The sequence below is a fragment of the Cucurbita moschata genome, unplaced genomic scaffold (genome assembly GCF_002738365.1).
Source record: "Cucurbita moschata cultivar Rifu unplaced genomic scaffold, Cmos_1.0 Cmo_Scf00023, whole genome shotgun sequence".
Taxonomy (NCBI): domain Eukaryota; kingdom Viridiplantae; phylum Streptophyta; class Magnoliopsida; order Cucurbitales; family Cucurbitaceae; genus Cucurbita; species Cucurbita moschata.
In genome coordinates this window covers 2,989,762-3,017,158 of record NW_019268539.1, presented here as the reverse complement: position 1 = coordinate 3,017,158, position 27,397 = coordinate 2,989,762, and the positions used below count along the sequence as shown (strand labels likewise).

The window sequence follows — 27,397 nt, the reverse complement described above, 5'->3', positions numbered from 1 at the left end:
AGTGGAACGAAGCATCTCTTATAAGAGTGTGAAAACCTCTCCCGCACTTCTGAGCCAGACATTGGGTAGCGTGCTAATGAGAACACTGGCTCCCAAAGGGTGGAGAACTGTGAGATCCCACATCAATTGGAGAACAGAACGAAGTATCCTTTATAAGGGTGTGGAAACCTCTCCCTAACCTCCGAGCTAGACATCGGGCAGCGCACTACTGAGGACGTTGGCCCCCAAGGGAGTGGAGAACGGTAAGATCCCACATTAGTTGGAGAGCAGAACGAAACATCCCTTGATGTAGAAACCTCATTCTAGACTTCTCTTGCTCCTCTTGCTCCAATTCCTTTAAATTTTCTTACCAGAGACTCAAACTCTAATCTTGTATTCCGAGTTAATAGAGAAAAAAAAAATCATGAAAGCATAGAAGATTCGACCCCGTAGGAGAAAACAATAAGAAGATTAAAAACCAATCAGAACGTTTACTTTTGATGTAAGTTGATTATAAAAAAAACTCATCCATATTTGCTTCCGAAACGCCTTTCATAACTTCATTCAAGATCTTACGAACCTTCCATCTAAACGTCTGACAAGTCATACCCAAACTTGCATCAGAAAAATCTTCCCTAAACAAGAAACGTTCAATGATAATCTATTCCACGAGCATACGAACTAAGGCTCATCTTGTGAAACATTTTTACTAGCGATTGAGTCATCTTGAAGCATATGTTCATCTTCTTTGCCCCATAACAATAAATAAAGCCCAACCACCACGATAACTCCACCAACAATGCTACAGAAATAGAACAATAGCATAAAATTTAGTGTTCATCTCAATGTCCATTATAAAGATATGAAGCTTCTTACCTGCCGACGTAAAGCCTTTGTCCAAGAACAAAGTAAGCCAAAAGCGCAACCAAAACGGCACCAAGTGGACTGTACATGGTCGCGAAAACTGGGCCTTTTTTTTCAGTGCACCAAAGTTGTATATATACCACCAAAGCTGAGCCCACAATGCCCTGCGAGTATTCATTTCTAGCATCACTATAACACATCACAATCTGAGGCTATCAAGGTTGCTTTCCTGAGTTTCCTTACAGCATAGATAATGCACCATAGATCAATGTTGATTCCAACCTTCCAAACTCCTGGCTTGTGTTGTGTCAACAGTGCGAACACGCCTGTTTGTGCTGCTCCGATCAGGTTCATCCATGTCGTTAGCGATAGCTGAGCCGGGTATCGTTTTAATGTAAATGCCTGCATATTTTACCTGAGATTAATATATATACATATCTATTGTTCAAAACAATGGTGATGTGTCGTGCAACAAAGTACACATTCAATCTAGATGAACACAAAGAACAGAGAGAAAGAAAAAAATGCAAAGAAGAGTATTGACTAAAGGATTATATTGATGATTTCATGCCTGATAGAATACAGAGAATGAAGAAAGTAATGTTTGCTAGTGAGAGGTTTCCACACCCTTATAAGTAATGTTTCGTTCCTCCAGCTGACGTGGAATCTCACAATCCACCCTCTCGGGGGCCAACAAACTCATTGACACACTGCCCGGTGACTGGCTCTGGTACCATTTGTAACAACTCAATCCCACCGCTAGCCGATATTGTTCACTCTGGCCTGTTATGTATCGTCGTCAACCTCACGGTTTTTAAAACACATCTACTAGGGAAGGTTTCCATACCCTTATAAAGAGTGGGTTGTTCCCCTCTCCAACTGACGTGGGATCTCACAATCCACCCTCTCAGTGGCCAAAGTCCTTGCTAACACATCGCCCAATATCTAGCTCCGAACCATTTTGTAACAACCCGAGGCCCACTACTAATAGATATTGGCCCGTTTTAACCCGTTCATCTACCATATATAATTTGACCACTCCCAGTTTCCATATATAGTTTAAGCTATAAATGAGCAGCAGACATCATAACACAACATTATCTCATATCGTCAACATTGCCCCCACCCTCGTCATTCTAGATCCGAGTGAAGAATGACCATTCTTCGTCGTTTGAAATCTAGACTAGGCTTTTGACGATGGCAACGACGACAACGAGAAATATTTAGAACAGGTTAAGAAGATGAAACTTACAAAAGTTATAAAATTTAGTAGGGAGTTTAAATGAGGATTAAGGGACCTGCATAATGTAGGAAAGGGCCCAAGAAATGCAGCTTGAAACAGTAAGAACCGAACCCTTAAGCCAATTCTCATGAACATGATGAGTAGCTGTGTGTTGCATATGGATTAAAGGATGCCACAGATTTCTAATGATGGGTCCCTTATAGAAAGTCATTACCATCGCACCGCCCAATGAAACCAATGTCCCCAACACTTTGGCTATTCCTCTTGGATTTCGAAGGTCAACAACCTCCAATCTGCCCATGATCAAAGAGTTAAGAGTATCAGTTCTTCATTTCGATCAAATATGTGTTCATCAATAGTTTTTAAGTTCGTGAAAATCTAAAGAACTGAACTTGAACATCACTGCAATTATGAATGTCAAGCAAGCTATAGTGTTAACCATTGATGAGAGGAAGGTAGGAGATGTGTATCTCATGCTTGAGTAGTACATGTTTTGACTCAAACTCGACCTGCAATTTCATTTCGTTTAGATATCGGAATGAATTAAATGTGTGACATTAATCGAAACTTACCCGAAAAGTGAAAGAACAAAAATTTCTAAGAATAATGTCATCGTGATCCTCGGTCTTGATTTTCTACATAAACCAAAGAAACGTTCATACGGGTAAAAGAAATGTTCATACAACCCAAGCCCAACGCTAATAGTTATTATCTATTTTGACCCGTTACGTAGCGTCATCAGTCTCACGATTTTAAAAACGTGTCTGTTAGGGAGAGGTTTTCACGCTCTTATAAGAAATGTTTCGTTTTTTCTCTCCAACTTATGTGGGGATCTCACAATCCACACCCCATTGGGGGTTAGTGTCCTTGCCAGTACACTGCTCACTCTGATACCATTTGTAGTAGATATTGTCCGTTCTTACCCGTTACATAACATTGTTAGCCTCACAGTTTTTTCTAACGCGTCTATTAAAGAGAGGTTTCCCCACAATTATAAGGAATGTTTCGTTCTTCTCTCCAACCGATGTTGGATTTCACGATAATCCTCAAGTTCTGAGGATTTATGTGATCAAATGATGGAGAAGATGTTCAAATTCCATCTTTTGTTTCTTTCTCTATCTTTGATGAATTAGAATAAAAAAGACGAATTCAAGATGAAAATCACAGTACCTTTCGAGAAAATAAGCAAAGGGAAACAAAGCGATGGTAGCGACGATTTGTCGATAAGTAACGTGGATGTGAGGATTCATACCATGCTTGAAGGAAGCATCGGTAAAGAAATACAAAAATGTATAGCCAAATTCGGTTAGAATTATGAGGATGTGTGGCTTGAACTTCTTTAAAAACACTCGTAACAAATAGACTTTCTTCACCATGGCGACGACCGATATCCACCACCGATGTCGTGGCTCCTCCTTTGTATACAAATTCTTTGAGCTAAGTTTGAGAGTGTACACATAGAAGAACTTATTTGCAAGTATTAAGTTAGAAGGGGAAAGGTTATTTGTTGAGCATTAGTTCACAGTCATTATCAATGTGATGAGGACAAATACCTTTTACTTTACTCCAAAACATTTTTAGTAGTAAGAATATATGAAAATATCAACTTTAGAGTGGAGAATATATGGAAAGTTAGAGCAAAATCGTGTTTTTCGTGTTAAAAGAACCATGCACAAATTTGGTTGAATCAAGGGACGATTTTGCTGCCAACGATTCATATCACGACTCAACAGTTGTTCAGTTGTGGTGGTCGATACGTGTTTGTGTGGCCCTTAGTTTGGTTCTCTATTGGAGATGGACGGGAGCTCTATTTGTAGTTAAGGATGATAGTTATTTTAGAATCAAGAAGTTCCCTCCATGTCAAGGTTTCTGAATTAGCCTGTGAGATCCCATATCGGTTGGAGAGGGAAACGAAGCTCACCTTATAAGAATGTGAAAACCTCTCCCTAGTAGACGTGTTTTAAAATTATGAAACTGACGGTGATACATAATAGGTCAAAACGGACAATATTTGCTAGCGGTAGACTTGGACTATTAAAAATGATATTAGAGCCAAACACGGGGCGGTGTACCAGCGAGACTTGGGCCCAAAAGAGGGTGGATTGTGATATCCTACATCGGTTGGAGAGAGGAACGAAGCACACCTAATAAGGGTGTGGAAACCTTTCCCTAACAGACCCGTTTTAAAATCGTGAGACGATAATACGTAACGGGTCAAAGTGGACAATACTTGCTAAGAGTGGGCTTAGGCTATTACATAGCCCTCTAGTTCCAAAGAGTTGGTTGAACTCTTTGGGAGGTACATTCTACGATGGCAGAGGTTGAAAGGGAGGGGTCAAGTGATTAAGATTCCTAAAAAGATAGGAAGAACCATTTAAGGGTATTTTTGGAATTTACGGTATTTTTGAAACTTATTTTAAAGTTTTACGGTATTATTCAAACTTTTAAAAGTTTAATAATAAAGCATATTTTCATTAATTTATTCTATACTCGTGTATATAAAGTATATCGTGTGTAGTAGTATGATATATATTATTTTTGATATTAACTAATATTTAAGATAATGTTAACTAATTAATAAAAAATAAGAATTATATTAAATTGGTAAATCAGTATCAATCAATTAATTAACTATATTTAAAATAAAATAAAAAAAACAAAGGAATAAACGATGTCTCTAAAAATCCTATACCAAATATGAACATCACAAAGTCTCACCCATTCTCACCTCTCCTTGGCTTTATCCATAGTTTAGGTGGTCAACACCAAAGGCATCTGATTCTCAAAGAGAATGTGCAGCCAATCAGCGGTTGCCATTTGGCGGTTCGGACGGATGCGAGCAGCTAAAATAATCAACCAAATGGTCAACCAAATACACGAATATCGGTAGCCTACATGAGCTCCTTTCCCTAAGGTCAGAGGTTCAAATCCTTGTACCTTCGACTAAAAAAATGCAAACCGAACTCCTACACCTCATTGGCAGCGTTCTATCATATATCTTGATTCCCTTACGAGAGATTTCAAGTGCAGCCAATGTCCAGAGCATAATCCGAGCTGAAATGGCTATGATTATCCAGCTTAGGGAGGCTAAAACAACAGAGATTTGGAACTTTCGACATTCGTCCGTGGTACGAGTTTGTGTTCAAACTGCAGCCAATATCCAGAGCATAATCAGAGCTGAAATGGCTATGGTTATCCAGCTTAGGAAGGCTAAAACGACAGAGATTTGGAAGTTTCGACATTCGTCGCCAAAACTGCAGCGTCCTAAGTCACTGAAGAACAATACAGCTACCCCGCCCGAGGCGGAAGCTGCAGCTAGAGACAATGTTGCTGTCACCTGAAAACCAAGAACTGGATAAATGCTTGAACTTCCCTATAATCTAAAACAACTCAGAGTTTTGTAGGTGTTTTAGTGTCTCACCCAATCCCCAACTACAAAGAGGCTGACTAGAATAGGATTGTGAAGCATCTTCTTCCTTAACAAAGCATATGCATCTAACAATGCCAGCATAAAACTCCATGTCAGTTGCAGGCCCATCGACGCGATCACGTAGCTGAAAATCATGATTCAAGCACAAACTCGGAGTTTAATTCGTGTCGTATATCATCTCAAATTTGATAACTTTACATAAAATTCAGAGCTCGTATGGTATCAGAGGGCATCTCACAGTTTCTTCTATAACTATTTTCACTGATTTCTCAATGACTGTTTTATGAGTGGAAATGAAGAAGATAGTGTAACGGTCCAAACCCAATCCACTTTGGCCTGTTACTGTCTACTTCACGGTTTTAAAACGCGTCTACTAGGGAGAGGTTTTCACACAATTGTAAGGAGTGTTTTGTTCCCCACTCCAACCGATGTGGGATCTCACAATCCACCCCTCCTTGGAGGCCAACATCCTCACTAGCATACCACCCGGTGTCTGGCTCTGATACCATTTGTAACAGCCCAAGCCTAACACTAACAGATATCGTCCGCTTTAGCCCGTTATGTATCGCCGTCAGCCTCTTGGTTTTTAAAACGCGTCTACTAGGGAGACGTTTCCACACCCTTATAAGGAGTGCTTCGTTCCTCTCTCCAACCAATGTGGGATCTCATGATCCACTCCCTTTGCGTTCTCGCTAGCACACCGTCCAATGTCTGGCTTTGATAGCATTTATAACAGCCCAAGCTTACTTGCTAACAGATATTGTCCGCTTTGGCCCGTTACGTATCACCGTCAACCTCACGGTTTTTAAAAAGCATATACTAGGGAGAGGTTTCCACACCATTACAAGGGGTGCTTCGTTCCCCTCTCCAATCAATGTGGGATCTCACAATTCATCTCCTTGGGAGCCAGCATTCTCGTTGACACACTGCCCAATGTCTGGCTCTAATATCATTTGTAACAGCCCAAACCTACCGCTAAGAGATATTGTCCACTTTCACGTTTATTAAAACGTGCCTACTAGGGAGATGTTCCACACCCTTATAAAGAGTGCTTTGTTACCCTCTCCAACCAATGTGGGATCTCACAATCCACCCCTCTTAGGGGCCAGCATCCTCGCTACCACAACGTTAGTGTCTAGCTTTGATACCATTTGTAACAACCCAAGCCTATCCCTAACAGATATTGTCCATTTTGGTCCATTACGTATTGTCATTAGCCTCAAGGTTTTTATAACGTATCTACTAGGAAGAGGTTTCAGCACTCTTACAAAGAGTGCTTCATTCCCCTCTCCAACTATCGTGAGGAGAGTTCATGGCAAGAGCTGCCATAGGAGAGCTCAAATGGAGTGCTCTATTCAACTTATAGTTATCTTCAAACTTACAAAGCAGCAACCAAAAGCCATAACCAAAAGCAGCCAAATCAGTACTAAAAGGAAAGAATTAAACAGAGCAGCAGCATTCACTAAATACAATGCAAAATGAATACTAATCAAGCCAAAAGAAGATAAGGGGGAAGAATCAATAAATACCAAAAAGCAGTGAAGTTATAGAAGCCAACAGAGGTAGCCATGGAAGCAACAGCCCCAGCAGCAAAAGCACATTGCAAAACCCTCAACACAAGCCCAGTCAATGTCCCTGGAGTCCCAGCAAAATCCAACATGTTTTCCTCCAATTCTTCATCCACAATCCACAGAATACCCTCAAAACCCCACCATTTTCACAAAATCATGCCCCAAATCAACACCCAGAAACCCTAATCAGCAAAATCTAAACAGATCGTTCAATCAACGCCAGAAAACAGAGTAATGCGGATGTTGATGGCTTCTGGCTTATGGGTTTTGAAGCGATTATCAATCCTGGGTGCCACTGATCTTTGAAGAACGGAAATGGGGAGATAGAAAAGTAGAAGGAAAGTAAAAACGACAAATGAAAAGCCCTAAATGGCGATGTTCGGCGGCACGCGTTGATTGGTCCACCATATCCCCTGGGTTTTGGTGGGGTGTTGTCAATTTGGAATGGAAGAACAAATTGAAGGGAATTCTTTAAAATAATGGTATAAAAGAAGACAACCTTGGGGCTTATGAAACTTGTGGGCGAAGCACTCGAGACTGTCTGGATTTTGTTGCTTCAGCTTCACTTTTTGTTCATCTTTTTACTGTTTTTCTTATGATTGTTACGACTCTTAATTCATTTTGGCGTGTGTTAGAAGAATTAAATGCTTGGATCCAGTTTTAACAACTATTTTGTTTCCTCCTATGAAGAAACACTTGAATTACTTATCAAATGTTTGAATTTTGGCAGAAGATCGAGTTGTCAAAAGGGTGTGAGTTCATGGAACGGGAACCGTTGACATAGGAACGAGTAGCGTTGCCATCGAAAGTTCAAATATCTCATATACTCTCACTGCCTAATCTAAAGTTCAAATATTTCATTAAATGCTCATGAGCCGATACTCACACAGTAGGTAGACTGTCAACCCCATCACAAACAACAACAAGCTTCTTCATCGTAAAATATTTAAAACTACGAACTCGAGGAAAATTATTGTAACAACTTGTAACATATTCTAATTGAATTCAAAAAGACTTTACTTCATTCAATACACGAGTTAAGTTGGTTTTTATTATCATTTTAAAAAATACTACTTATCCACGTATATGTTTTATTAATAATTAAAATTTCATAAAACTCAAATATCAAACATTCATAAGTCACAACGCATCATTAACTGTGAGATCTCATGTCAACTGGAGAGAACAACAAAACATTTCTTACAAGGGTAGAGAAAGCTCTCCCTAGTAGACACGTTTTAAAACCATAAACCTGATGGCAATACGTAACAAGCAAAAACAAACCACATCTGCTAGCAGTAGACTTAGGCTTTTACAAATGGTATTAGAGATAGATATTGAACGATGTGTGCCATTGAAGACGCTGGCCTCTCAAGGGGGTGGATTATGAGACTCCACATCAGTTAGAGAGAAAAACAAAGCATTCTGTATAAGAGTCCGAAAACCTCTCCTAGTAAACGCATGAAAACCTATCTCTAGCAACCGTATTTTAAAAACCGTGAGACTAACGGCAATAAGTAACGAGCCAAATCCAACAATATCTATTAACGATGGACTTGACATAATAATTTTAAAAAGTAGGGTAGTAGGATAGTGTTGGTTGTAACTCTATTTTCGAGTTGCCCAACAAAAAAAATATCAACTCACCAACGGACCCAATTTTCAATTTTTCAAAAATTTAACCGAACCCGACGAAGTATATAACTTGGCTTTCAATGTCTCCCCTATTCCTTCCCTTTAAAGACAAGTCTTCCCATTTCCATCCCATTTCCATCCCATTCATTACAATCACACAACAAAACACATTGACGCTTCAAAATTATATGATAGAACTTTCATTACAATCACATAACCTCCAACCTCAAGAACATAAACCTCCAACCTCAAGAACATAGAAGAGTAACCAAAGCATATCACAGCCTCCAAAACAACAAAATGAAATGATCATATGAGTGTTCAGAGTTCCAAAAAGAGTCCTACAGAATAGATAAACATAACCCTCCTCTCCTTCATAATCTATGATGTTTTCGACTTCGGATTCTTCCTCGCGACTTGCTTCCTTGGGTACGAATTCTTCATACCGATGAAGAACAGCAACGCCCCCAACAATGCCAGATTCTGCATAATATCAATCACACAACCTTACGATCCATTCCGTATCTTAGCCCGAATCAATTTTGTATCTTTAGATTCACGAGTTATCACGTTTTTTCTTAATTTAGCTTGTATTAAGATACAACTATGATCTCAAGCTTCTGTAGTTAGGCCACTAAACAATCAGATTCATCATTCATGCTACATTCATTAGTTCAATTACCTGAGTGAATTTCACAAAAAGTTGGTTGAATTCCTTCTTCTCAACGTCGTAGTTGTAGAAATCGTACAAGATCGGTGCAGTTATGGCCTGATGCAAGATCTACCCAGCAAGAACATTCAACAATTCAAATTCAATTGTCTTTGGTGAACGAATGAATATTGGTTTTGTAAAATTTGATATCATATCATACCAGAAGAAAGGCTCCAATGGAGCTGTTGAAGATGAAGAGCAGGCTTCCAAGGCCCTTCAGCGCAATGGCACCAGCCACAACATGTAGGATCTGTTGAAAATGGATGGAAATTTAAAGAACAATCGCCATGAGAAACAATGAGAAACACCGTGAGCATTTCCTCACCTCAACTTTGGGGAAATCCAACCCAGTATGAGATTCAAAATTGCGAGAGAAAACGTTGAATTTTGGCTTCAGATACTTGGCCGCCGCTCCTCCATCGGTACCAAAATCATTGAATCTGAAGAACAAAAATGAAATCAAGATCCAAAACAGTTCATCCCCTGCAGAAACATTCCAGAGAGAAACAAACAGAGTCCAAATTTTCCAAGAACTAACACATAGTTCAAACAAAATAGAAAGACTCCCATCATTTCCACTCACAGATCTGAGCTCATAACAAGAAGAAACAACAGAATCTACCATGATTACATAACTGAAGAGGTTCATGAACTAAAACCCTAAATGAGGGGTTTTCAAATACACATTTAGAAGGTGACCCTACATCTGAAAATTCAAATTTCCAGTGAAGAAACCTCAGAATAGTAAAAAAAGCAACAAAATGGAGTAGATCTGAGTTGCTTACTCTTGCCAAGCAGAGAGAACGAAGACCGAGACGAAGAGAACTCTTCCGACAAACGAAACGAAAGCCATTTCCGTCACAAAAACAGCTCCGATTCCGACAGAGATTTCGAAACCGAAACAAAAGGAGAAGAAGAAGAACAGAAACTTCAAAAGAGAAAAACAGGGAAAGCTTTTCTTCTCTCGATGTCTGTAAAACTTCTCCTTTCGCCGCCTTCGGTTCTTCTTCTTCCCTCTTCACGCTCCTCTCTTAAACTCGGCGCTCGAAATAATCTCTTACAAGTTTCACTCGCGCGACTGTAGAATTCATCCATACTCGCTTCAAAAATTGACTGTGCTGACTACCCCTTGCCTCCACGTACTCCAACCAATCGTATTCGTTCAATTTGCAAGAAGCCAGCCACGTGGCAGTATGATTGAGCAACTTCATTTTTAATGCTACTTTTCCCATTTATTATGGATAAACTTAAAAAAAATTTATTAGACTAATTAATATAAAACTTTAAAACTTAAAATATTTAAATTAATAAAAATACCTTTAAAAAAATTTTATGGTCAATTTAGGTTCCACTCGAGAAACCCCTTAGCTACCTTCGTATTTGTAGATGGAATTCCGTTAATTTTGAATGAAAATGTTAACTTTTTTCCATTCAAAACGAAATATTTTAAAAAAATAAAAATATTTTTTGAACGCTTTTTAATTTAAGAGTATGATTGAAACTTAAGTAGAATATTTAAAATATTAATAATGGGAAGAATATGGCTAACTATATGGGGACAAAATGAAGAAAAAGATAATGGGAAAAATATTAATGATTTGATTTATGTAAAAGGCTTGTTTCCTTCCATTTTCTTCTTCTTTTATTATTATTATTATTTTTTTTGTTCAACTAACTATTATTTATTTTTTTAATATTAATTCATGCTATAATAGTCGTTTACTTTGTAATATAATAAATTAATACAAAACATTTTCGTTCGAATTGTTTTTTTAAAATAATATATTAAACGACATGTTTGGAAGTAATTTTAAAATAATTATAATTAATTTTATGATATTAAGATTACATTTAAAAATATAAAATTTTTAACGTTAAATTATATTTTAATGATTAAATACTTATTTTTTACTCGGAGCAATTCTATATTGAATAAATTTTTAATAATTTTTTTAAAGGGCACGTGAGTGATGACAAAATATACTGAAAATACTCATATTGTTATGAAAATAGTTTACGAAGCGAGAAGTAAATAATGTAGCTATGTAATTTTGAATACCGATTCAAATTCATTATTTTCATAACCCACGTTATTCATAAAATATATATATATATAGTGATTAAATCTAAGTTTGTAACATTTAAAATCTAAAAAAATAATATAAAATGAAAACGTTGGAAAAACAGGCCTTTAAAAAATGATGTCGACCAGCTATAAACACAAAGCACGTGATGCACGTGATCTGAGTAGCCGACCGAAACTTGTCGTTTTAGAACCCACAACTCCACAACTTCCTTTTCCTTTTTTTGTTCTTTTTCTTTTTCTATTATTTTATTAAATATATAAAATAAAAAAATTCGAATATTTAATTTTTAATTTGAAATTATATATCTCAATCAACCGAGTTATAGTCCAGATTGAACGTACGACCAAACATGTCGAGTTAAGATCTACTTGCATCTTTTTTATTATTAAATTATAAATTTTATTCCCGAACATTGTATTTGTATCTAACAAGTTCATAAATTTTAAAAAACATCCACGTACAATTTTGTATTTAGAATTTTAATTTTACGGCATTATAAAAAAATTAAAATTTATATTTAATATATTCATGAAATTTTTAAAACAAATCATATATTAGATACAAAATCAAACATGGAAAATATTTTCTTAAATTTCATTAATTTATGTGAAAATTTAAAATTTTATTATAAATTTTTTAAAAGCTCAAACATTTATTAAATACAATTACCCCCAACCATTTTAATTAAATTAAATATAAAAATTTAATAAATTAATTAAAACTTGCATTCCACTCAAGGTTTTAAAAAAATAATGTCCAATGGGTAGGTGAAGCCAAGTTGGATTGTTAAATAGCACACATTGAGTTGTTCTTCAAGTGTACTCAAATTTGTATCCATAATTATTTAATGCTCTTCAATAAGACCATTATAAAGATTTCAAGGACAGATCTCACCGTGTTTGTGATCATTGAATTAGATTGTACAAACTCAGATTCATTAGATACATATAAGAATTTACGTGAATCTTATACTATTGAGTAAGTACGAGAAGAAGATTAGTGTAATTAGATTGCGGGATGCTGAAGTGCTTTGATCGCAATAGCTAGTGTTGAGTTGATCACGCATGTGAGATCGTATATCAATTGGAGAGAGGAACAAAACATTTTTTTATAAGAGTATCGACCCCTACCAAATGCGTTTTAAAAATCTTGAAGAGAAACCCAGAAGGGAAAGGCTAAAGAGGACAATATCTGCTAGTGGTTGGGCTGTTACAAATTGTATTAGAGCTAGACATTAAGCAATGTGTTAGTGAAGAGGCTGAGCTCTTAAGGGAGGTGAATTGTGAGATTCCACATCGGTTCAAGAGAGGAACGGAACATTCCTTATAAGGGTGTGAAAAACTCTCCCTAATAGACACATTTTAAAACTACGAAGCTGATTATGATACGTAATGGGTCCAAATGAAAATAATTCTTCTAAATACTTGTAATTGAGCATCATTGCAACATTATATCCAATAGGGATTGATGGGGGCCGGGTAAAAGAAGAGTACATGAATTGATGGGGGCCGGGTAAAAGAAGAGTACATGAATTGATGGGGGCCGGGTAAAAGAAGAGTACATGAATTAATAAATACCACGTCTGAATGACGATAATCAGGAAATTTTGATGGTTAAAAAATCTTAAAGGAAATTGTCGTTATTACTTATATTAACGAGATTAAACACATAAATTTGTCGTTATTATTTATATTGAAATTAGAACCATTTGAACTTTCGACTTTGAGTGAACAAGTACAGGTCAATTATCATCGAGTTCCGTAAATAAATTATAATTATAAATAAGAAGAAAATCATGAATGAATATATAAATAAGTGAAGGTAATTTAATTTAATATAAATAAATAAATAATATATATATTAGCATTACTGTTTGGGCGTTTAATTTTACGATTTTAGGCTTCTCTTCTATAATTTGCGCCCCCGTTGGAGTTTATCGGAGCTCTGAGTTTCCGATCCCACAAGCGCCAAGGTTCAGATTAGCCCTTCGTTTTCTCTCTTTCTCTCTAAAATGGGGTTCTTCTCTTTCCTTGGAAGGGTCCTCTTTGCCTCGCTGTTCATCCTCTCCGCCTGGCAAATGTACTATCTCTTTCTCTCTTTACATTTTCAGATCGGACTGTATTATCTCTATGTTCTTTCAATCTGATTATTTTTGTTGTCTTCTACTGTAGATCTGCTAATTTTGATCGTATTTCTGTGTTTGTTTGTTCTTCTGATGATCGATTTTAGGGGTTTTGTAATCGGCGCTGTAGTGTGTGACTTTGTCTGTGTTTTCACTGATGTTTGACGATATTTGTCGCATTAGTTTTCCAATCGTAAAGATTATTGCTCTTTTTTTATGGGATTTAGTTTCTGATTGTTGATCTCGCCTTTTTTTTTACCATTGTGGACGGTTTGAATGTGCTTTTTGAAATCAGGAGTGCAGGTTTTTCGGAAATGGAAGGGGATTAAGGGTTAAGCAGAGTTTAGTTTTTTGTATTAGTGAGGAATGGAGAGTTTTTACCAATTTTTCTTCGCTGGATATTGACCTATCGCTTCTTGAGATTAGATTTGGAATGTTGGACGTTGTGATGAATTCTTAAGAAGCTGTATTTTTAGTTGATTCCTGAGGACCCACTTCACTTTTGGGTCATTCTTAATATTTGATTCATTTAAATTATGCATCATTGTGATAATTTGTTTTCAAGCTTAGTGGCTTGATAGAAGGAAATTATCAGATTGTTTTAGGTTCTTGATTTCTTTTTCTTTTTGTGTGTTTTCAACGAGATGGAACTTTCTAAGTCCTTTTCTAGGAATCAACCTTAATTAAGAAAACAGGTCGAAAAGGTTTTCAAATTTCATCTTTCAGGCAATACAAGTGCAGTTTTGCTTAACTTGTATTAGATAGATTTGCATTTTGCTTATTTCTACGCTCTGTGATTTGAAGATTGGATCGGGTCTTCTTCTTCATTGTGAAAAAGTTAATCGAGTCGAACCTTACTCGGGCGATCATGAAAAATTAGAATATAAAGGAAATGTAATACGTCCAACATACAATGAAATGAAGGATTTCTATGTTGTCTTCTTGTTTCTTGTTAAATTCTAATGTGCTTGTAAATATTGTTTTCTATCATTCGGTTTCTAGGCCATAATCATTTTGTAGGAGAGATGACCGAGTAGTTGTAGGCGTAGCATTGGGACTGCTGTGTAGGTTTTTGTTAGGAAAACAATTCTATTAGATCTTCTCGGTAAAACAGATCAAACTTATTATTATCAAAATGATTTGAACAGGCTTTTTAGCCTCTTTAGGGGTTATTACTTCCTTGGTAGCTCAACACATGTATTCTTTATCTGCTTATGCAAAACTCATGGCTAATGACTTGGCTGGGTTCTATGCTCTCCGGCCTCATGTTAAGTTACATACATGAGGAATAAGATCGGACTTTCAAGTTTGTGTTTATGTTGACCTCGATAAGGCGTCTATTGTTAGGTTCAATGAATTTGGCACTGATGGTGGACCTGCTGCAAAGGAACTCATTCCGAAGATGTACACTCTTAGGAGAAACGTCTCCGCTCGATTTGGATTCTACCTACCCGTTATCGACGTGAGTTTCAGTTCTTCTGTGGATTGAACTGCTGAACCTTCATACCCTTTTTTCATTTGTACTCAGATTATGAGTTTGTTCTACAGGTTTCCCATTTAGTTGCTGCGTTTTTGTCTCTTAAAGGCATTGGTGGCCTTCTCTTTGTATTTGGGAGTCCAATTGGAGCTTATCTTCTGGTAGAATTTGCTTTGCCTCCTTTTGTTGATGCCTTTATTACTTCAAGTTACTTTCAGTTTGTTCTTATTCCCCATTATAGCAGCCAAGCTTGTTTGTTTGTGCAGCTTCTCTACTTGGCCATTAGTACACCAATTCTGTATGATTTTTTCAACTATGGTCGTGACAAGTCCCAATTCAGTATACTAATGAATGATTTCTTACTGGTGAGTTGAGCAAATTTGTTTGCACTAAGCCAATTCATTCGTGTTCTTGCAAACGTCATATATTTCGTTTTTCTTTTTCGATTTGCAGCACGTGGCACTTGCTGGTGCATTGCTCTTCTTCATTGGAACGAAGAACTCGATTTCGAGGAGGCAACAGAAGAAGAAGGCACACAAAGCCAAAACGAACTAGAAATGTAAGACAAGCCATTTCTTTAACTCGAAATCGTACCATTCCTTTCCATTCCCTTCACTCGGGTTGGGGCTCGGATCGAAAAGCGTCTTATTTAATAATCCTTTTTGTGATGATAGATTTACTCATTTAGGAATTTCAGTTCTCTATTGACTGTCGAATGTTGTTGTTGGAGTTCATTACAGTCAAATGTGAAGGGATTTAGACACATGTTCTTCTCCATTCAAACTGTTTGCAGAGGATTAGAATCTTTTATTCAATTAACCTTATTTGTAGAACTATATGTTGATGTGCATCTTTTTGGATGTTGATAATTTTTCTGGAGAATCATCTAACCATATTTTGAATAATCTTGGAAGTCTCGTATCAACGAACATGCTTTCGAATCGAACCATCATTTACGATCTCTGCAATCATTTTGATTTCTAGCATGTCTGCCATTCATTAGGAATCTATCATCCATTTATCTGTGAGATTGAAGTGTAGGAATAGTTTCTGATCCTCGTGAAGCTCTCCATTCTCTGATTTGTCTTTGAAAAGTTCATAAACTTTAATCGTGTTTCTACTACCGACAAAATAGTGATATGATGGTTAGAAATGTTACTCGATATGAGTCAATATTCTTTTCAAGGTCAGATATCGAGTCAATCAAGTCTGAATATGAGCAAAATCGAAACTTAAACTATGAGTCGGGTTAGGTTGGGTCGAAGATTCGTCTAGGTTAGAATAGAGTCATACTTTCAAAGGTAGAGATGGTTTGGTTCTTGGAACTTGTAGGTGAATGTATCGGTTTAGACGTTCCAAGTTCGAGCTTTTGAGTGAGCTCAATATAAAAAATTCTTGATATCTCTCGAGTATGTATCTTGGGGTGGGTGTGACGTATGTGACGTAGATTTATGTTAATAAAACGATTTATAAGATTTACTTAAATTAGTAATTAAGTTGTGACATCTAAATTACGTTTTATAATTAGGGCCAAGGAGCAATTTGCAAATCACTTGAAAATTAAGGACCATTTGGAATATTTAACTTTTTTTTTGGATTTCTTTTTCAAAATTATTCCTGGCCTGTGGTGTTCCGATCAACAAATATCCGCCATACACGTGTACTCTTATCTCAACTTTTTCAGAGGTTCACGTTTGACCACGTCCGTTAATGTGTAACGTCAAGATATATAACACCGTCGTTACCGACAAGTCAATTTGATACCACGTCGGATTCCTGCCTGTCACAGCCATACTCTCATGCCACCCTTGTCTGCCACGTGTTTAATCTGTCTCGCATTGCAATTATTACTTAATTATTACTCAACTCTAATTATTAAATTCCATAAATATTTTTAAAGGGAGGGGAAATAGAAAAATACGAATAAATATTTTTGTTTGAATTTTTAGTATTGGTTGAGAATTTGAATAAAGTTTTTCAACCAAAAAATAAAATTGGTCAAAAGCAAAGATGGGAATCCCTTGTGTTCTATGCCCACATTTTATTCCTTTAAACAAAAACATCAAGTTAAGAATATCTCCTTGTTTCTAGATTTTTCCACTCTCATTATCCACATGGGACTTTATTACAATCTTTTTCAAAAATGTTAGAAACCCATATAAATAAATAAATACATCATGTGGTTCTTGTTGCAGCTTTTTGAATGCCTAATAAGGCGAGATTTTACATCGATTTAAAGGTGTGGAAATCTCTCTCTAACCGACGTGTTTTAGAACTTTGAGGGAAAGCCCTTGAAAAGATCATATCTCCCAGCAGGAGAGAGAAAGACACAGAAGAAAAAACAATATCTACTCGGTGTGACAAAAAAAGGACACAAAAAAGGACAATGTCAAGAAAACTTGAAAGCCCAAGAAGAACAATATCTACTAACAAAAACCTAAAAATGACAATATCTTCCAGCAAAAACAAAAAAAAAAACTATGATAGAAAACCTTGAAGGGAAAGTAAAAAAAGGACAATGACAGGAAACCCTTGAAGGGAAAGCCCAAAAAAACAAAATCTACTGGAAAGCTCAAGAAGGACAATATTGCTAGCGGAGACAAAAAAGAACAATATGTTCGAGCAGAAAAAAAGCAAAACAACCCTTGAACAAAAAGATCGGCTAGTATTCGAACGAATCTTTGATTAGTTCACGTTGAACTAAAAAAGATGCCATTTTTTATTCCTTCAAACACAAAATATGAAATAAACTTAAAAAGTTACAAAAGTTGAAAAGAAGTGAAGCACTAAATGTTGCATCCCACATGCCCATGCCGATGCCTCGATGCCCCCTTTATAATTACCTCTCCATCTCTTCCTCATCCTTATCTTCTTCTTCCCCTTTAACCCTCAAATTCCCTCTCCCTTCCCTCATGGCTGATTCACACAGACGAACCTCCACTCCCGCCGGTGCCTCTCGCCGCCATCCGCCGCCGCAGCAGCAGCCAGGCTGCTTCCGGAGCCGGGCGCCAGCGTCCCTGCAAATCAACCGCCCCGATTGGAAGGTCGCCATCCCTCTCTTGACCCCGCTCGTCTCCCCATCCTCACCCAAAGAGATACAAACTTGGGCGCCTAATTCCGGCGAAGGATCCTCCAATTCTTCAAATCATAAAGAATCGGAGCCGGAGAAGCCGCCGGTTTTTAAGAAATGGCAGCATCCGGCGGCCCCTTTTCAGTACGATTCCGGCCCTATGGATCCCAGATTCATCCCTGCTTAGATTTTTTGTTGTTTTTGTTCTAATAAACTCTTCGATCTATGAAATTTGAATGCCAATGAAAATTGTAATTATTATTATTATTTTTTAGTGATTGAAGTGATTGAAGAGAGATGGAAATATGATGAATGATTGGGATATCATTAATTACTTTTTCAATGCGTTGAACATTAATCATTTCACAATCATTGTGACCAGTAAATTAATATCGCATAAAATTTATAATTTAAGATGAGCATGTATGTAACTTCATTGCTTGCTTGAACACGTTTATTAAGAATTGACCTGTGTGCCATTTCTGCATACCGGGTTCAACAATGTTGACAAAATGAATATCGATTTCAGCTCACGGGATGGAGCACAGTGTTGTTACACTCATGCCATTGGACATTGTGCACCACGACACACGGATGTGCAGTGGGGTAGCTCACTCAAAGCCATTGGGCCAAGGAGTCGTCTGGTGTCTAATTGACACCAAGCTTGGTGAATTTTCATGTTTCACTTATAATAACTAAACTTCAAAGCCGCTTCTCGAAACTCACATTGGAACCCTGACTTTTGAGGATACGGCCTGGGTTTTATCCAACCTTTTTTAAGCTTGTCTCTAACACTCTCGAAAACATTGTTACTCATGATCTTAGTTCTATCTTAGCTTGACTATCATCCACACTCCTTTTGGTGTGTTAAGATGATGCACCGTCCTCCTCTATCGCATTACAACACTTGTCTTTCTCAACACTCACATAGCAGGATGGATGTCACTCCCATATTTCATTTTAACAAACTACACATAGAGTTACAACCTACTCTCTTCTTAATAAGACTGTGACACCATACCCATAACTACTCGTACAAGATGATATTCTTAACATATTAGATATAGATGGGTTGGCTACCCACTATGTTGAGGTGTGACACAGTGATGTAATGTGGTGGCCAAACACAAACTATTCACGTATTTATCAGATATGTTTAAGATATTGATACGATTTGAATCGTCAATATTCAAAATTAAGGGAAAAGGACGACAAAAAAAAAAATCTGAATTTTCTTTTTAATTTTAAACTATAGAACAACATAAATATTCATAATTTTAATTTCAGCTTCTAAGTAAAATGGCCCCTTAAGATGTCCCAATTTGAACAATGTATTGTTTGGCCCATATTTTCTTCATAGAAACCTCCCCTCCTTCCTCCACCGACCCGAGAAAATTCGATCAACTCAATTTAATCCGTACATTTTATGTTGAATTATCAATTTATTTGAACTGGGTCGGGTTCAAATAAATAAAAATTTATGAATTGAATTGATGCATGATTTTCTTAAAATTAGTTCGTATTGAGCTAAACAAACCCATAAATTATATACAAGAAAAAAAAAATTCAACTCAATCCAAATATTTTACAATTGGTTTGGGTTGGGTTTATTGGGTTCATTATCCAATAATAATTACTCGAGTTGAAAAAATTTACAACCCAAATAACTAAGTTGAGCTTAACAAATGTATCAACTCAACCCACAAACACCTATAATGTTAATAAGCGACAGAACACTCTATTAGATAAAATTTAGATAAATGACACGATCGACTAATTACTTAGATGATGATATAAAAAACAGAACAAGAGTCGGGTTGAGTTAGTCGAGTTAAAAGTGGTTGATACCAAAGAGAAAGCTACAAACACAAAATCACAACTTGTAAGTTGTAAACATATTCCCCCAAACTACAAACTATTGAGAACCAAGTTGTTGCCCATATATTCTCCAAACACAACCTTCCTTGCTTCTTAAAATGCAAATAAGGGTCGAATAATCTATTTTTACGTCCGAATTCTATCAATACGAGACCTAAACGTTCTCAGTTTCATCGAAATCAGATACTAAACTTAAAGAATCGTTGCTTGTTTTAAAAAAATGTTGTCGTTTTTACTCTCAATTAATTAATATAAAAGATTGATATAAATATTATTTATTTTCTTTTATTAGGTGAACCTAAAATGTTTAGATATGGATTAGTTTAACCAAATTCCAATTTTTTATATAATTAAATTAAAAATAAATTAAGTTGGACAAATCAATTGAAAATTTTGATTACTTGTCAATTTGTTTATATTTTTTTGGATTTACACCAACAACCAATCACGAACTAACACGTGTATGATTGAGAATAATATATTTGATGATGATAATTTAATTAAAATATCTTATAAGAATAAAATTAATCGATAATAATTCTACTTACATTATTAGTAAAAATCAAATGATTAGCATATGATCTCGACTAGGATTTGGAATTTGAATTCAGCTCTTAATAGCTCCAACGTTATGTTACGACATAACCCAACAAGCCAACACAAGTTTTTCTAGCATGTTTTGTCTTCAATTGCTTTCTACGACAATTTCTCGAAAATTTAAAAAAAAAAAACGTTTAACTTTGAAATTCTTACGATTGAGCCATTGAAAAGAAATATACTCTTTTGAACATTTTTTAACTATCATATCCTCGGGATCACCCTTTTTCAGATATGATTTCATACTCAAACGTCACATCTACCTTTAAATATAACTTTAATGGTCGAGATATGATGGAGAATACGTTATTCCGATAATGATTTTTACGCAATAATATCATCTTATCAAATCAATCATAGTGGAAAAACAAAAGGAGAGACACAAAAATTGAAAGGCTGAAGATGAAAAAGAAGTTTGTTTGGTCCCTTTCCTCTTTCTCTAAAGGGACACCCATTTCAATAATGATTCTTTTGCTTCAAACTCTTTGCATTCAATTGCATGCTTGCAAACCCACTCTTATTACGAATTTGCCCTTTTCTCTTTCTCGATTTCTCGAGTTTTTTGCGTAATTTTTCTTCTAATTTCTTAGCCGTTTATCTGTTTATTCGAACATTTTAGTAGTGTAGTGTAATGGATTAAGTCCATCGCGCTTTGACCTATTACGTATCGCTGTTTGAAACACATCTATTAAGGAGAAGTTTCCCTACCGTATAAAAAAATGTTTAATTTCCTTTTCTCGTCACGACCCACTTTCTTTTTGTCACTATTTGGTTGCTATTTTGCTAGAAAAAAAAATATATTTATTTCCAAAAAAAATACCTAATCCCACTAAATTTCTCCACTTTTGACCAAATTTCTCTCTTACTATTATTATTTTAATTTTTTTTTTTAGTCAATAGTTAATATAAATCCCAATCAAAGCCTTTGACATATTAGATTTTTTTTTAATTTTATAATTTTTTCCCCTTTTGGGTTCCATATTAATCAACAAGGCAATCTTCACTCTTAAAAAGAAAGAAGTAGGTAACGTAATCTTGTCACGAGAGAATGTTGAGGTATCAAACACTAATCTAAATTCCAAATCTTGGATATGGATCGTTATAAATGGTAGGAGACATTCGACAAAATTGGAATGCCTGGAGAAGATTAGCACGGTCCCTGCACAAAGGTGACCAGTATAAATCGAAAAATAATTCAAATCATGGACATGGGTTGTTGTTCTCGAAACTTGCAATGAATTAAAACTTTAAAAAGTGGAAATGGTTGGAATAGTTGAACAAGATCATTCACTTTCCAATGGTTAACTCCTCGTTAATCAAAGTCATAAAGATATAAAGATTCATCCTTCAAAAAAGAAAAGTAGTCACCTTTACTCAAACAATCATCCAAATTATCAAATAAACTTTGAGAAATGGATGAAATAAAAATACGATAATGTTATGAATTTAAAAGGAAAGGGGGCGCAAGTGATCTACAAATCCTCTGTTTTTCCTTTTCAAATCCACAAATTGGAAGAATTTTCAAAAAAGAAGTCAAAAGTACGAACCGAATCGCTAAAATTCACAACAAAAACAATCACACACAGCTGGGTTTTGCTTTGTTTTCTCAATGAGGAGCTCCGCGCCGCCCTTCGAGCTCAGAATTAATGCGACCCCATGAGTTATTTTCCACTCCCCAACTGTTCGATTGTTCTAATTTGTTGTTCTTCAGATTTTCAGGTCACTTGGGTTCACCTTAATTTCTTCGAGCTTTTGAAGATTACTCTTCGTGGGTCGATTTCTTCTGGGTTTTCATTGATACCCAGATCTTGAAGAGGAGCAATGGTTGCAGAGCCTTGGATTGTCAAAATGGGTAACCAGGTTAGCGCTAATCTCAAACAAGCCCTCCTCGAGCCTTCTAAGAACAAGAACAATGGCAATAATAAGCAAACAATCGGTATTCTTTCTTTTGAGGTTGCTAATATAATGTCCAAAACGATTTACCTTCATAAATCTCTGTCTGATTCTGCCATTTCTAAGCTCAAGAACGAGATCTTGAGCTCCGATGGTGTTAAAAACCTTGTCTCTTCTGATGATGTTCATCTTCTTGAGCTTGTGGTTCTTGAGAAGCTTGAGGATTTGAACCGTGTGGCTAATGTGGTATCTAGGTTTGGTAGGAAGTGTTCTCAACCTGCGCTACAAGGGTTTAAACATGTGTATTTGGATATCATTAATGGAGCTATAAATGTGAAGGAATTGGGGTTTTTGGTTAAGGATATGGAGGGGATGATGAGGAAAATGGAGAGGTTTGTGAATGTTACAGCGAATTTGTACACTGAAATGGAGGTTTTGAATGAATTAGAACAGGCTGCTAAGAAGTTTCAGAACAATCAGCATGAACAAACTAGAAAAGCTTATGAACAGAAACTCTTATGGCAAAAACAGGACGTGGGGCATTTGAAGGAGATTTCTTTATGGAATCAAACGTTTGATAAGGTTGTTGAATTGCTTGTAAGAACTGTTTGTACGGTTTATGCGAGGATTCATCATGTTCGGATCGATGCAGAGTCGATGGAATCGAAACGTGTGTTCATTGAAAGAGGCCATGGAGCGAGACGTGGGTCGAGTTTCAAATCTCAAGTTAGCTCGAAAAGAAGCGAGGTTCCATTGTTTGATGACTTCAATTTTCCTTGTGGAACGAATCCCGGGAGGGTTCTTATGGATTGCCTTAGTTTAAGTAGTTCTGGGGATGAGGATAGTTATGTCGACCACGACGATCTGAGCTGCCAACGCTCTGGTCGTAGCATTAGGAACAGTGGCTCCAGTCAGGTGCAGTTCTCTGTTCCATTTGGAGTGGATTTAAGACAAGCAAACAATGGAGGAAACTTCGGGTTCAAGAGTAGGTTATTATCGGTCTATGCACCGGTTTCGACTGTCGGAGGCTCGGCTCTTGCTTTACATTATGCAAATATCATCATTGTTATAGAGAAATTGCTTCGTTATCCTCATTTAGTTGGCGACGAAGCTCGGGACGATTTGTATGAGATGCTACCAACAAGTTTAAGATCATCCCTGAAAACACATTTGAAGTCTTATGTTAAGAACATGGCTATATATGATGCTCCTCTTGCCCATGATTGGAAGGAGACACTCGATGGGATCTTGAGCTGGCTCGCTCCGTTGGCACACAACATGATTCGATGGCAAACCGAGCGTAATTTTGAGCAACATCAGATCGTGACTCGAACGAATGTCTTGCTGATCCAAACTTTGTACTTTGCCGATCGAAAGAAGACCGAGGAAGCCATATGTGAGCTTCTTGTTGGATTGAATTACATATGTCGCTACGAGCATCAGCAAAATGCATTGCTCGATTGTGCGAGTAGTTTCGACTTTGAAGATTGTATGGAGTGGCAGTTGCAATGTAAAGCTTCGTATCTTACTTGACGATGACGGTACAGGCGTCGTCGATATTTGTTTATTTCCTTATTGTACAGTGCATTTAGAGCAGTGATTGTTCAATAGAATTGTGAATACTGAGCAGCTTTAGAACACAGAAAGGCATGATTGATGGGGCACTTTGATTCGGCATGCTTGCTTTTGAGAGGTATGAAAGTTCAATCCATATTACTCATTTGAATCCTTCATGAAATGAAATATATACCTTCAAAACGTTGCTATTTGAAACGACTTTCTAAGTGATTCGTAACCGCCTAAGCCCGTTGCTAGTAGATATTGTCCTCTTTGGGCTTTTCCTTTCGGCCTTCCCCTCTAAGTTTTAAAAACGCGTCTTCTATGGATGTGGGATCTCACAATCCACTGCCCTTCGAGATTAGTGCCTTTGCTGGCACTCGTTCCCTTCTCCAATCGATGTGGGACCTCCCAATCCACCCTACTTCGGGGCCCAGCGTCCTTGTTGGTGTTGGATGATGAAAGTCCCAAATCGGCTAATTTAGGGAATGATCATGGGTTTATAATCAAGGAATACACTCTCCATTGGTATGAGGGATTTTGGGGAAGTCTAAAGCAAAGCCATGAGAGCTCATGCTCAAAGTGGACAATATCATATTATTGTGGAGAGTCGTGTTTGTCTAACAGTTGGCACACCGCCTCGTGTCCACCCTCCTTTGGGGCTTTGCTTCCTTGCTAGCACATCTCCTGGTGTCTAGCTCTGATACTATTTATAACAGTTCAAGCCCACCGTTACTAGATATTGTCTTCTCTAAAGATGTTACATTGCTTGGTGTTGTTGTGGAGTGCTTTTTGTTGCGTCTTAAACTTAGAACCTGTACAAAATTATGTATTAATCAGCAGGAAAGTTCTCATTTCAGGTGGAAAATCTCTGTTTTCCTGCACCAAGTAATTAAGCTGAGCTGAATCCTTCAAATGAAGATGAAAAAAAAGGGAATTTGGTGCTTTCTCTTGGCTATATGGTTCGTCCGGGGGAGAGATCGAGCTCACTTATGTTCATAGATCTACGGTTAGCCATCGTCCTTGCCCCGTCCCACAACTCGTATTTTCTTTTTTTAGTGGTTATAATTTAAATATAAAATTGTAGCCTGATGTATTTAAATCACAACCATATTTATATCACGCCAAATCAATGGATGAAATATATTTTTTATACAACATTCCTGCATAACTGTGAGATCCCACATCGGTTGGGGAGGGGAACAAAACATTTTTTACAAGGGTGTGGAAACCTCTCTCTCTAATAGATGCGTTTTAAAACTGTGAAGCTAGCGACGATACGTAACGGGCTAAAGTAAACAATGTTTATGTGATTATCTTCTGCAATATAATCAAACAAGTGAAAGGTTAACAAGATTTACACGAACCCGTCTTCATTTTTTAGCATATAGTAAATGCGTTGTAAAATTGTGAGACTAACGACAATACGTAACGTGACAAAAAGAACTTTCTAATAACAAATAAAATATGACATCTATAATGTACAAAAAAATTGTTTAAGGAGACTGTTCTAATATGGATCGATATTTCTTATCCAACGAAATATTTTGAGTTCATATAAAAATAAATTGTTAGACGAACATGCATTAAATGATTATTAAGAGACAATTATATTATAATTATATTATAAAATTATTGAAGAAACATGTTCAAAATTGTGTATAAATAACGTCATAGTTCCATTCATTTCCCAATTTAAATGCTTTTTTTTCCCTTCAAATTTTCGGTTTTTCTCAGTGTTTTAAAATTTTCCACTAATCTGGCTAATTCTAATCCGTGGTGGGCTAGTCGGGTGGGCTTTCCGGCCACCGACCCGGTTTCTACCACCGTCGGCGGCTGCGGAACAGAGCACGACAACGATGAAGACGAGCTGAAGGAAGGTAGCGTGCTGGTTGGGAACCGCCGAACGAGAGGGCGGCCACCGGGAGCGAAGAACAAACCAAAACCCCCAATCATCGTCACGCGGGACAGTCCTCACGCGCTTCGCACGCACGTGATCGAGATCGCCGGAGGAGCCGACGTGGCGGACAGCATAAACCAATTCTCCAGCCGCCGACAACGTGGGGTTTGTGTTCTCAGCGGAAACGGCACGGTTGCCGACGTGACTCTCCGGCAATCCGCCACCGTGATCCAACTTCACGGCCTGTTCGATATTCTATCACTGAGCGGCTCTTTTCTTCCCGGTCCAGCCATCCCCTGTTCCACTAGACTGACCGTGTACCTCGCCGGTGGTCAAGGGCAGGTGGTCGGAGGGACAGTGGTGGGCCCTTTGTTGGCAGCTGGGCCTGTCATTTTGATAGCTGCTACTTTTGCTAATGCAATTTATGAGAGATTGCCTTTACAAGACGACCATGATTACCAACAAACAGAGGTTTCTCCGGCCGCTATAGATGGCGGAGAAGTGGAGGAGCCGCCGCTTCCGCCGCCGTATCCCCGGACGACAACTTCAATTTATGACTTGATGACACCAAATAATGATCATGAAATGGGAATTGATAAGGTTTGGTTGGGCTCAGCTTAGTTTATAATTGTATAAAAAAAAAAAGTATTTTTTTTTTCATATTGTATCGTATTGCATTTGAATTTAATTTGATTTGATTTTCCTTATAATATTAATTTCTTAAAATTGATTTTCTAACTAATTTTAAAACTCTCTCGGGCCCAGCAATATTTTCTAAGGAATGGGACTTGAGGCTTGAGCATACGTCGTCCGTGCCAATGATAACCCAAATTCTTGTTGGCTGACTTACTCGAGGGTGAGAGTGAGTATAGTATTATCGTGTTACGAGTCATGATAGTTGATTGAAGTATTAATACAGTTAGGACTTACTAAAACTGATTAGTCTAAGCTTTTGGATAAAAATATGATCTAAGTTACCGAAAATTTAATCGAGTTGGAAAAAAAATGTTATATGAAATACAATTGAATAGGTTAAATAATGTAGCTGAAATTTCAACGAGAAAGTTAGGAATTTGTCTTACCCAAATAAATAAAGGAAAAAGTTGGAGTTTTTTTTTGTCGGGTTCATCAAAATTAGAAAAATAGGACACCCAATTGAAGAGTGGAGCCACATAATTGAGGTGTCTTGTGACAACGAAATGGACAAAGACCCTCAATTGCCGTTTCAAGGAAGAAAAACACAAGCAAGAACAAAGTCCTATATGCTTTTAGGGCAAATTCATAGATTAAACATTATTGGTCGATAGTTTCATTTCGTGAGATCTCACATCAGTTGGAAAGGGGAATGACATTTCTTATAAGAGTGTGGAAACATTTCTCTA

The 27,397-nt window shown here is 37.0% G+C and overlaps 7 protein-coding genes and 1 non-coding gene across 10 annotated transcripts; 5 read left to right on the top strand and 3 right to left on the bottom strand.

The window, feature by feature from the left end:
* Positions 1-270: 270 nt before the first annotated feature.
* LOC111459947 (WAT1-related protein At4g08300-like) lies at positions 271-3,589 on the bottom strand. 3 transcript variants are annotated; one of them, XM_023103007.1, is made up of 7 exons: positions 3,257-3,589; positions 2,659-2,721; positions 2,479-2,595; positions 2,142-2,379; positions 1,087-1,245; positions 856-1,007; positions 272-781 (listed from the first exon to the last, which is right to left on the bottom strand). In XM_023103007.1, exons 1-7 carry the CDS (start codon positions 3,460-3,462, stop codon positions 661-663), a joined length of 1,056 nt encoding a protein of 351 aa, XP_022958775.1. In that variant the 5' UTR covers positions 3,463-3,589; the 3' UTR covers positions 272-660. The 3 variants fall into 3 exon arrangements, with proteins under 3 accessions (XP_022958777.1, XP_022958775.1, XP_022958776.1); XM_023103009.1 differs by lacking the exon at positions 2,479-2,595 and having other exon boundaries at positions 271-781; XM_023103008.1 differs by lacking the exon at positions 2,659-2,721.
* Positions 3,590-5,008: 1,419 nt separating this feature from the next.
* LOC111459952 (CASP-like protein 5B3) lies at positions 5,009-7,659 on the bottom strand. Its single transcript, XM_023103015.1, has 3 exons — positions 7,046-7,659; positions 5,508-5,640; positions 5,009-5,423 (listed from the first exon to the last, which is right to left on the bottom strand). Exons 1-3 carry the CDS (start codon positions 7,174-7,176, stop codon positions 5,229-5,231), a joined length of 459 nt encoding a protein of 152 aa, XP_022958783.1. The 5' UTR covers positions 7,177-7,659; the 3' UTR covers positions 5,009-5,228.
* A 1,149-nt stretch (positions 7,660-8,808) lies between these two features.
* LOC111459954 lies at positions 8,809-10,453 on the bottom strand. The gene is made up of 5 exons (XM_023103020.1): positions 10,220-10,453; positions 9,760-9,874; positions 9,595-9,684; positions 9,405-9,503; positions 8,809-9,205 (listed from the first exon to the last, which is right to left on the bottom strand). The coding sequence occupies exons 1-5, from the start codon at positions 10,285-10,287 to the stop codon at positions 9,104-9,106; spliced, it is 474 nt and encodes a 157-aa protein (XP_022958788.1). The 5' UTR covers positions 10,288-10,453; the 3' UTR covers positions 8,809-9,103.
* A 2,952-nt stretch (positions 10,454-13,405) lies between these two features.
* On the top strand, positions 13,406-15,970 carry LOC111459955. The gene is made up of 5 exons (XM_023103021.1): positions 13,406-13,600; positions 14,991-15,105; positions 15,192-15,281; positions 15,387-15,485; positions 15,574-15,970. Exons 1-5 carry the CDS (start codon positions 13,533-13,535, stop codon positions 15,673-15,675), a joined length of 474 nt encoding a protein of 157 aa, XP_022958789.1. The 5' UTR covers positions 13,406-13,532; the 3' UTR covers positions 15,676-15,970.
* A 1,947-nt stretch (positions 15,971-17,917) lies between these two features.
* Positions 17,918-18,612, top strand: LOC111459957 (uncharacterized protein At4g14450, chloroplastic-like). Its single transcript, XM_023103023.1, has one exon. It carries the CDS (start codon positions 17,925-17,927, stop codon positions 18,375-18,377), a length of 453 nt encoding a protein of 150 aa, XP_022958791.1. The 5' UTR covers positions 17,918-17,924; the 3' UTR covers positions 18,378-18,612.
* Positions 18,613-21,763: 3,151 nt separating this feature from the next.
* On the top strand, positions 21,764-21,870 carry LOC111460477. Its single transcript, XR_002713423.1, has one exon. It is a non-coding gene; the product is annotated as a U6 spliceosomal RNA (small nuclear RNA).
* A 169-nt stretch (positions 21,871-22,039) lies between these two features.
* On the top strand, positions 22,040-24,187 carry LOC111459942. Its single transcript, XM_023102995.1, has 2 exons — positions 22,040-22,204; positions 22,377-24,187. Exon 2 carries the CDS (start codon positions 22,487-22,489, stop codon positions 24,089-24,091), a length of 1,605 nt encoding a protein of 534 aa, XP_022958763.1. The 5' UTR covers positions 22,040-22,204; positions 22,377-22,486; the 3' UTR covers positions 24,092-24,187.
* A 1,612-nt stretch (positions 24,188-25,799) lies between these two features.
* On the top strand, positions 25,800-26,702 carry LOC111459949 (AT-hook motif nuclear-localized protein 20-like). The gene has a single exon (XM_023103012.1). It carries the CDS (start codon positions 25,815-25,817, stop codon positions 26,634-26,636), a length of 822 nt encoding a protein of 273 aa, XP_022958780.1. The 5' UTR covers positions 25,800-25,814; the 3' UTR covers positions 26,637-26,702.
* The last annotated feature ends 695 nt before the right edge of the window (positions 26,703-27,397 follow it).

Coding starts and splice junctions, on each gene's coding strand:
- LOC111459947 (XM_023103007.1), bottom strand. CDS start 3,462: ATGGTGAAGAAAGTCTATTTGTTACGAGTGTTTTTAAAGAAGTTCAAG. Junction 2,722..3,256: donor TTTGCTTATTTTCTCGAAAG/GTACTGTGATTT, acceptor TGGTTTATGTAG/AAAATCAAGACCGAGGATCA. Junction 2,596..2,658: donor TTTGTTCTTTCACTTTTCGG/GTAAGTTTCGAT, acceptor ATGAAATTGCAG/GTCGAGTTTGAGTCAAAACA.
- LOC111459954 (XM_023103020.1), bottom strand. CDS start 10,287: ATGGCTTTCGTTTCGTTTGTCGGAAGAGTTCTCTTCGTCTCGGTCTTC. Junction 9,875..10,219: donor GTTCTCTCTGCTTGGCAAGA/GTAAGCAACTCA, acceptor TTTGTTCTTCAG/ATTCAATGATTTTGGTACCG. Junction 9,685..9,759: donor TGGATTTCCCCAAAGTTGAG/GTGAGGAAATGC, acceptor CATTTTCAACAG/ATCCTACATGTTGTGGCTGG.
- LOC111459955 (XM_023103021.1), top strand. CDS start 13,533: ATGGGGTTCTTCTCTTTCCTTGGAAGGGTCCTCTTTGCCTCGCTGTTC. Junction 15,282..15,386: donor CAATTGGAGCTTATCTTCTG/GTAGAATTTGCT, acceptor TTGTTTGTGCAG/CTTCTCTACTTGGCCATTAG. Junction 15,486..15,573: donor TAATGAATGATTTCTTACTG/GTGAGTTGAGCA, acceptor TTCGATTTGCAG/CACGTGGCACTTGCTGGTGC.
- LOC111459949 (XM_023103012.1), top strand. CDS start 25,815: ATGCTTTTTTTTCCCTTCAAATTTTCGGTTTTTCTCAGTGTTTTAAAA.
- LOC111459952 (XM_023103015.1), bottom strand. CDS start 7,176: ATGTTGGATTTTGCTGGGACTCCAGGGACATTGACTGGGCTTGTGTTG. Junction 5,641..7,045: donor TATAACTTCACTGCTTTTTG/GTATTTATTGAT, acceptor CATGATTTTCAG/CTACGTGATCGCGTCGATGG. Junction 5,424..5,507: donor TCTTTGTAGTTGGGGATTGG/GTGAGACACTAA, acceptor CTTGGTTTTCAG/GTGACAGCAACATTGTCTCT.
- LOC111459942 (XM_023102995.1), top strand. CDS start 22,487: ATGGTTGCAGAGCCTTGGATTGTCAAAATGGGTAACCAGGTTAGCGCT.
- LOC111459957 (XM_023103023.1), top strand. CDS start 17,925: ATGCCCATGCCGATGCCTCGATGCCCCCTTTATAATTACCTCTCCATC.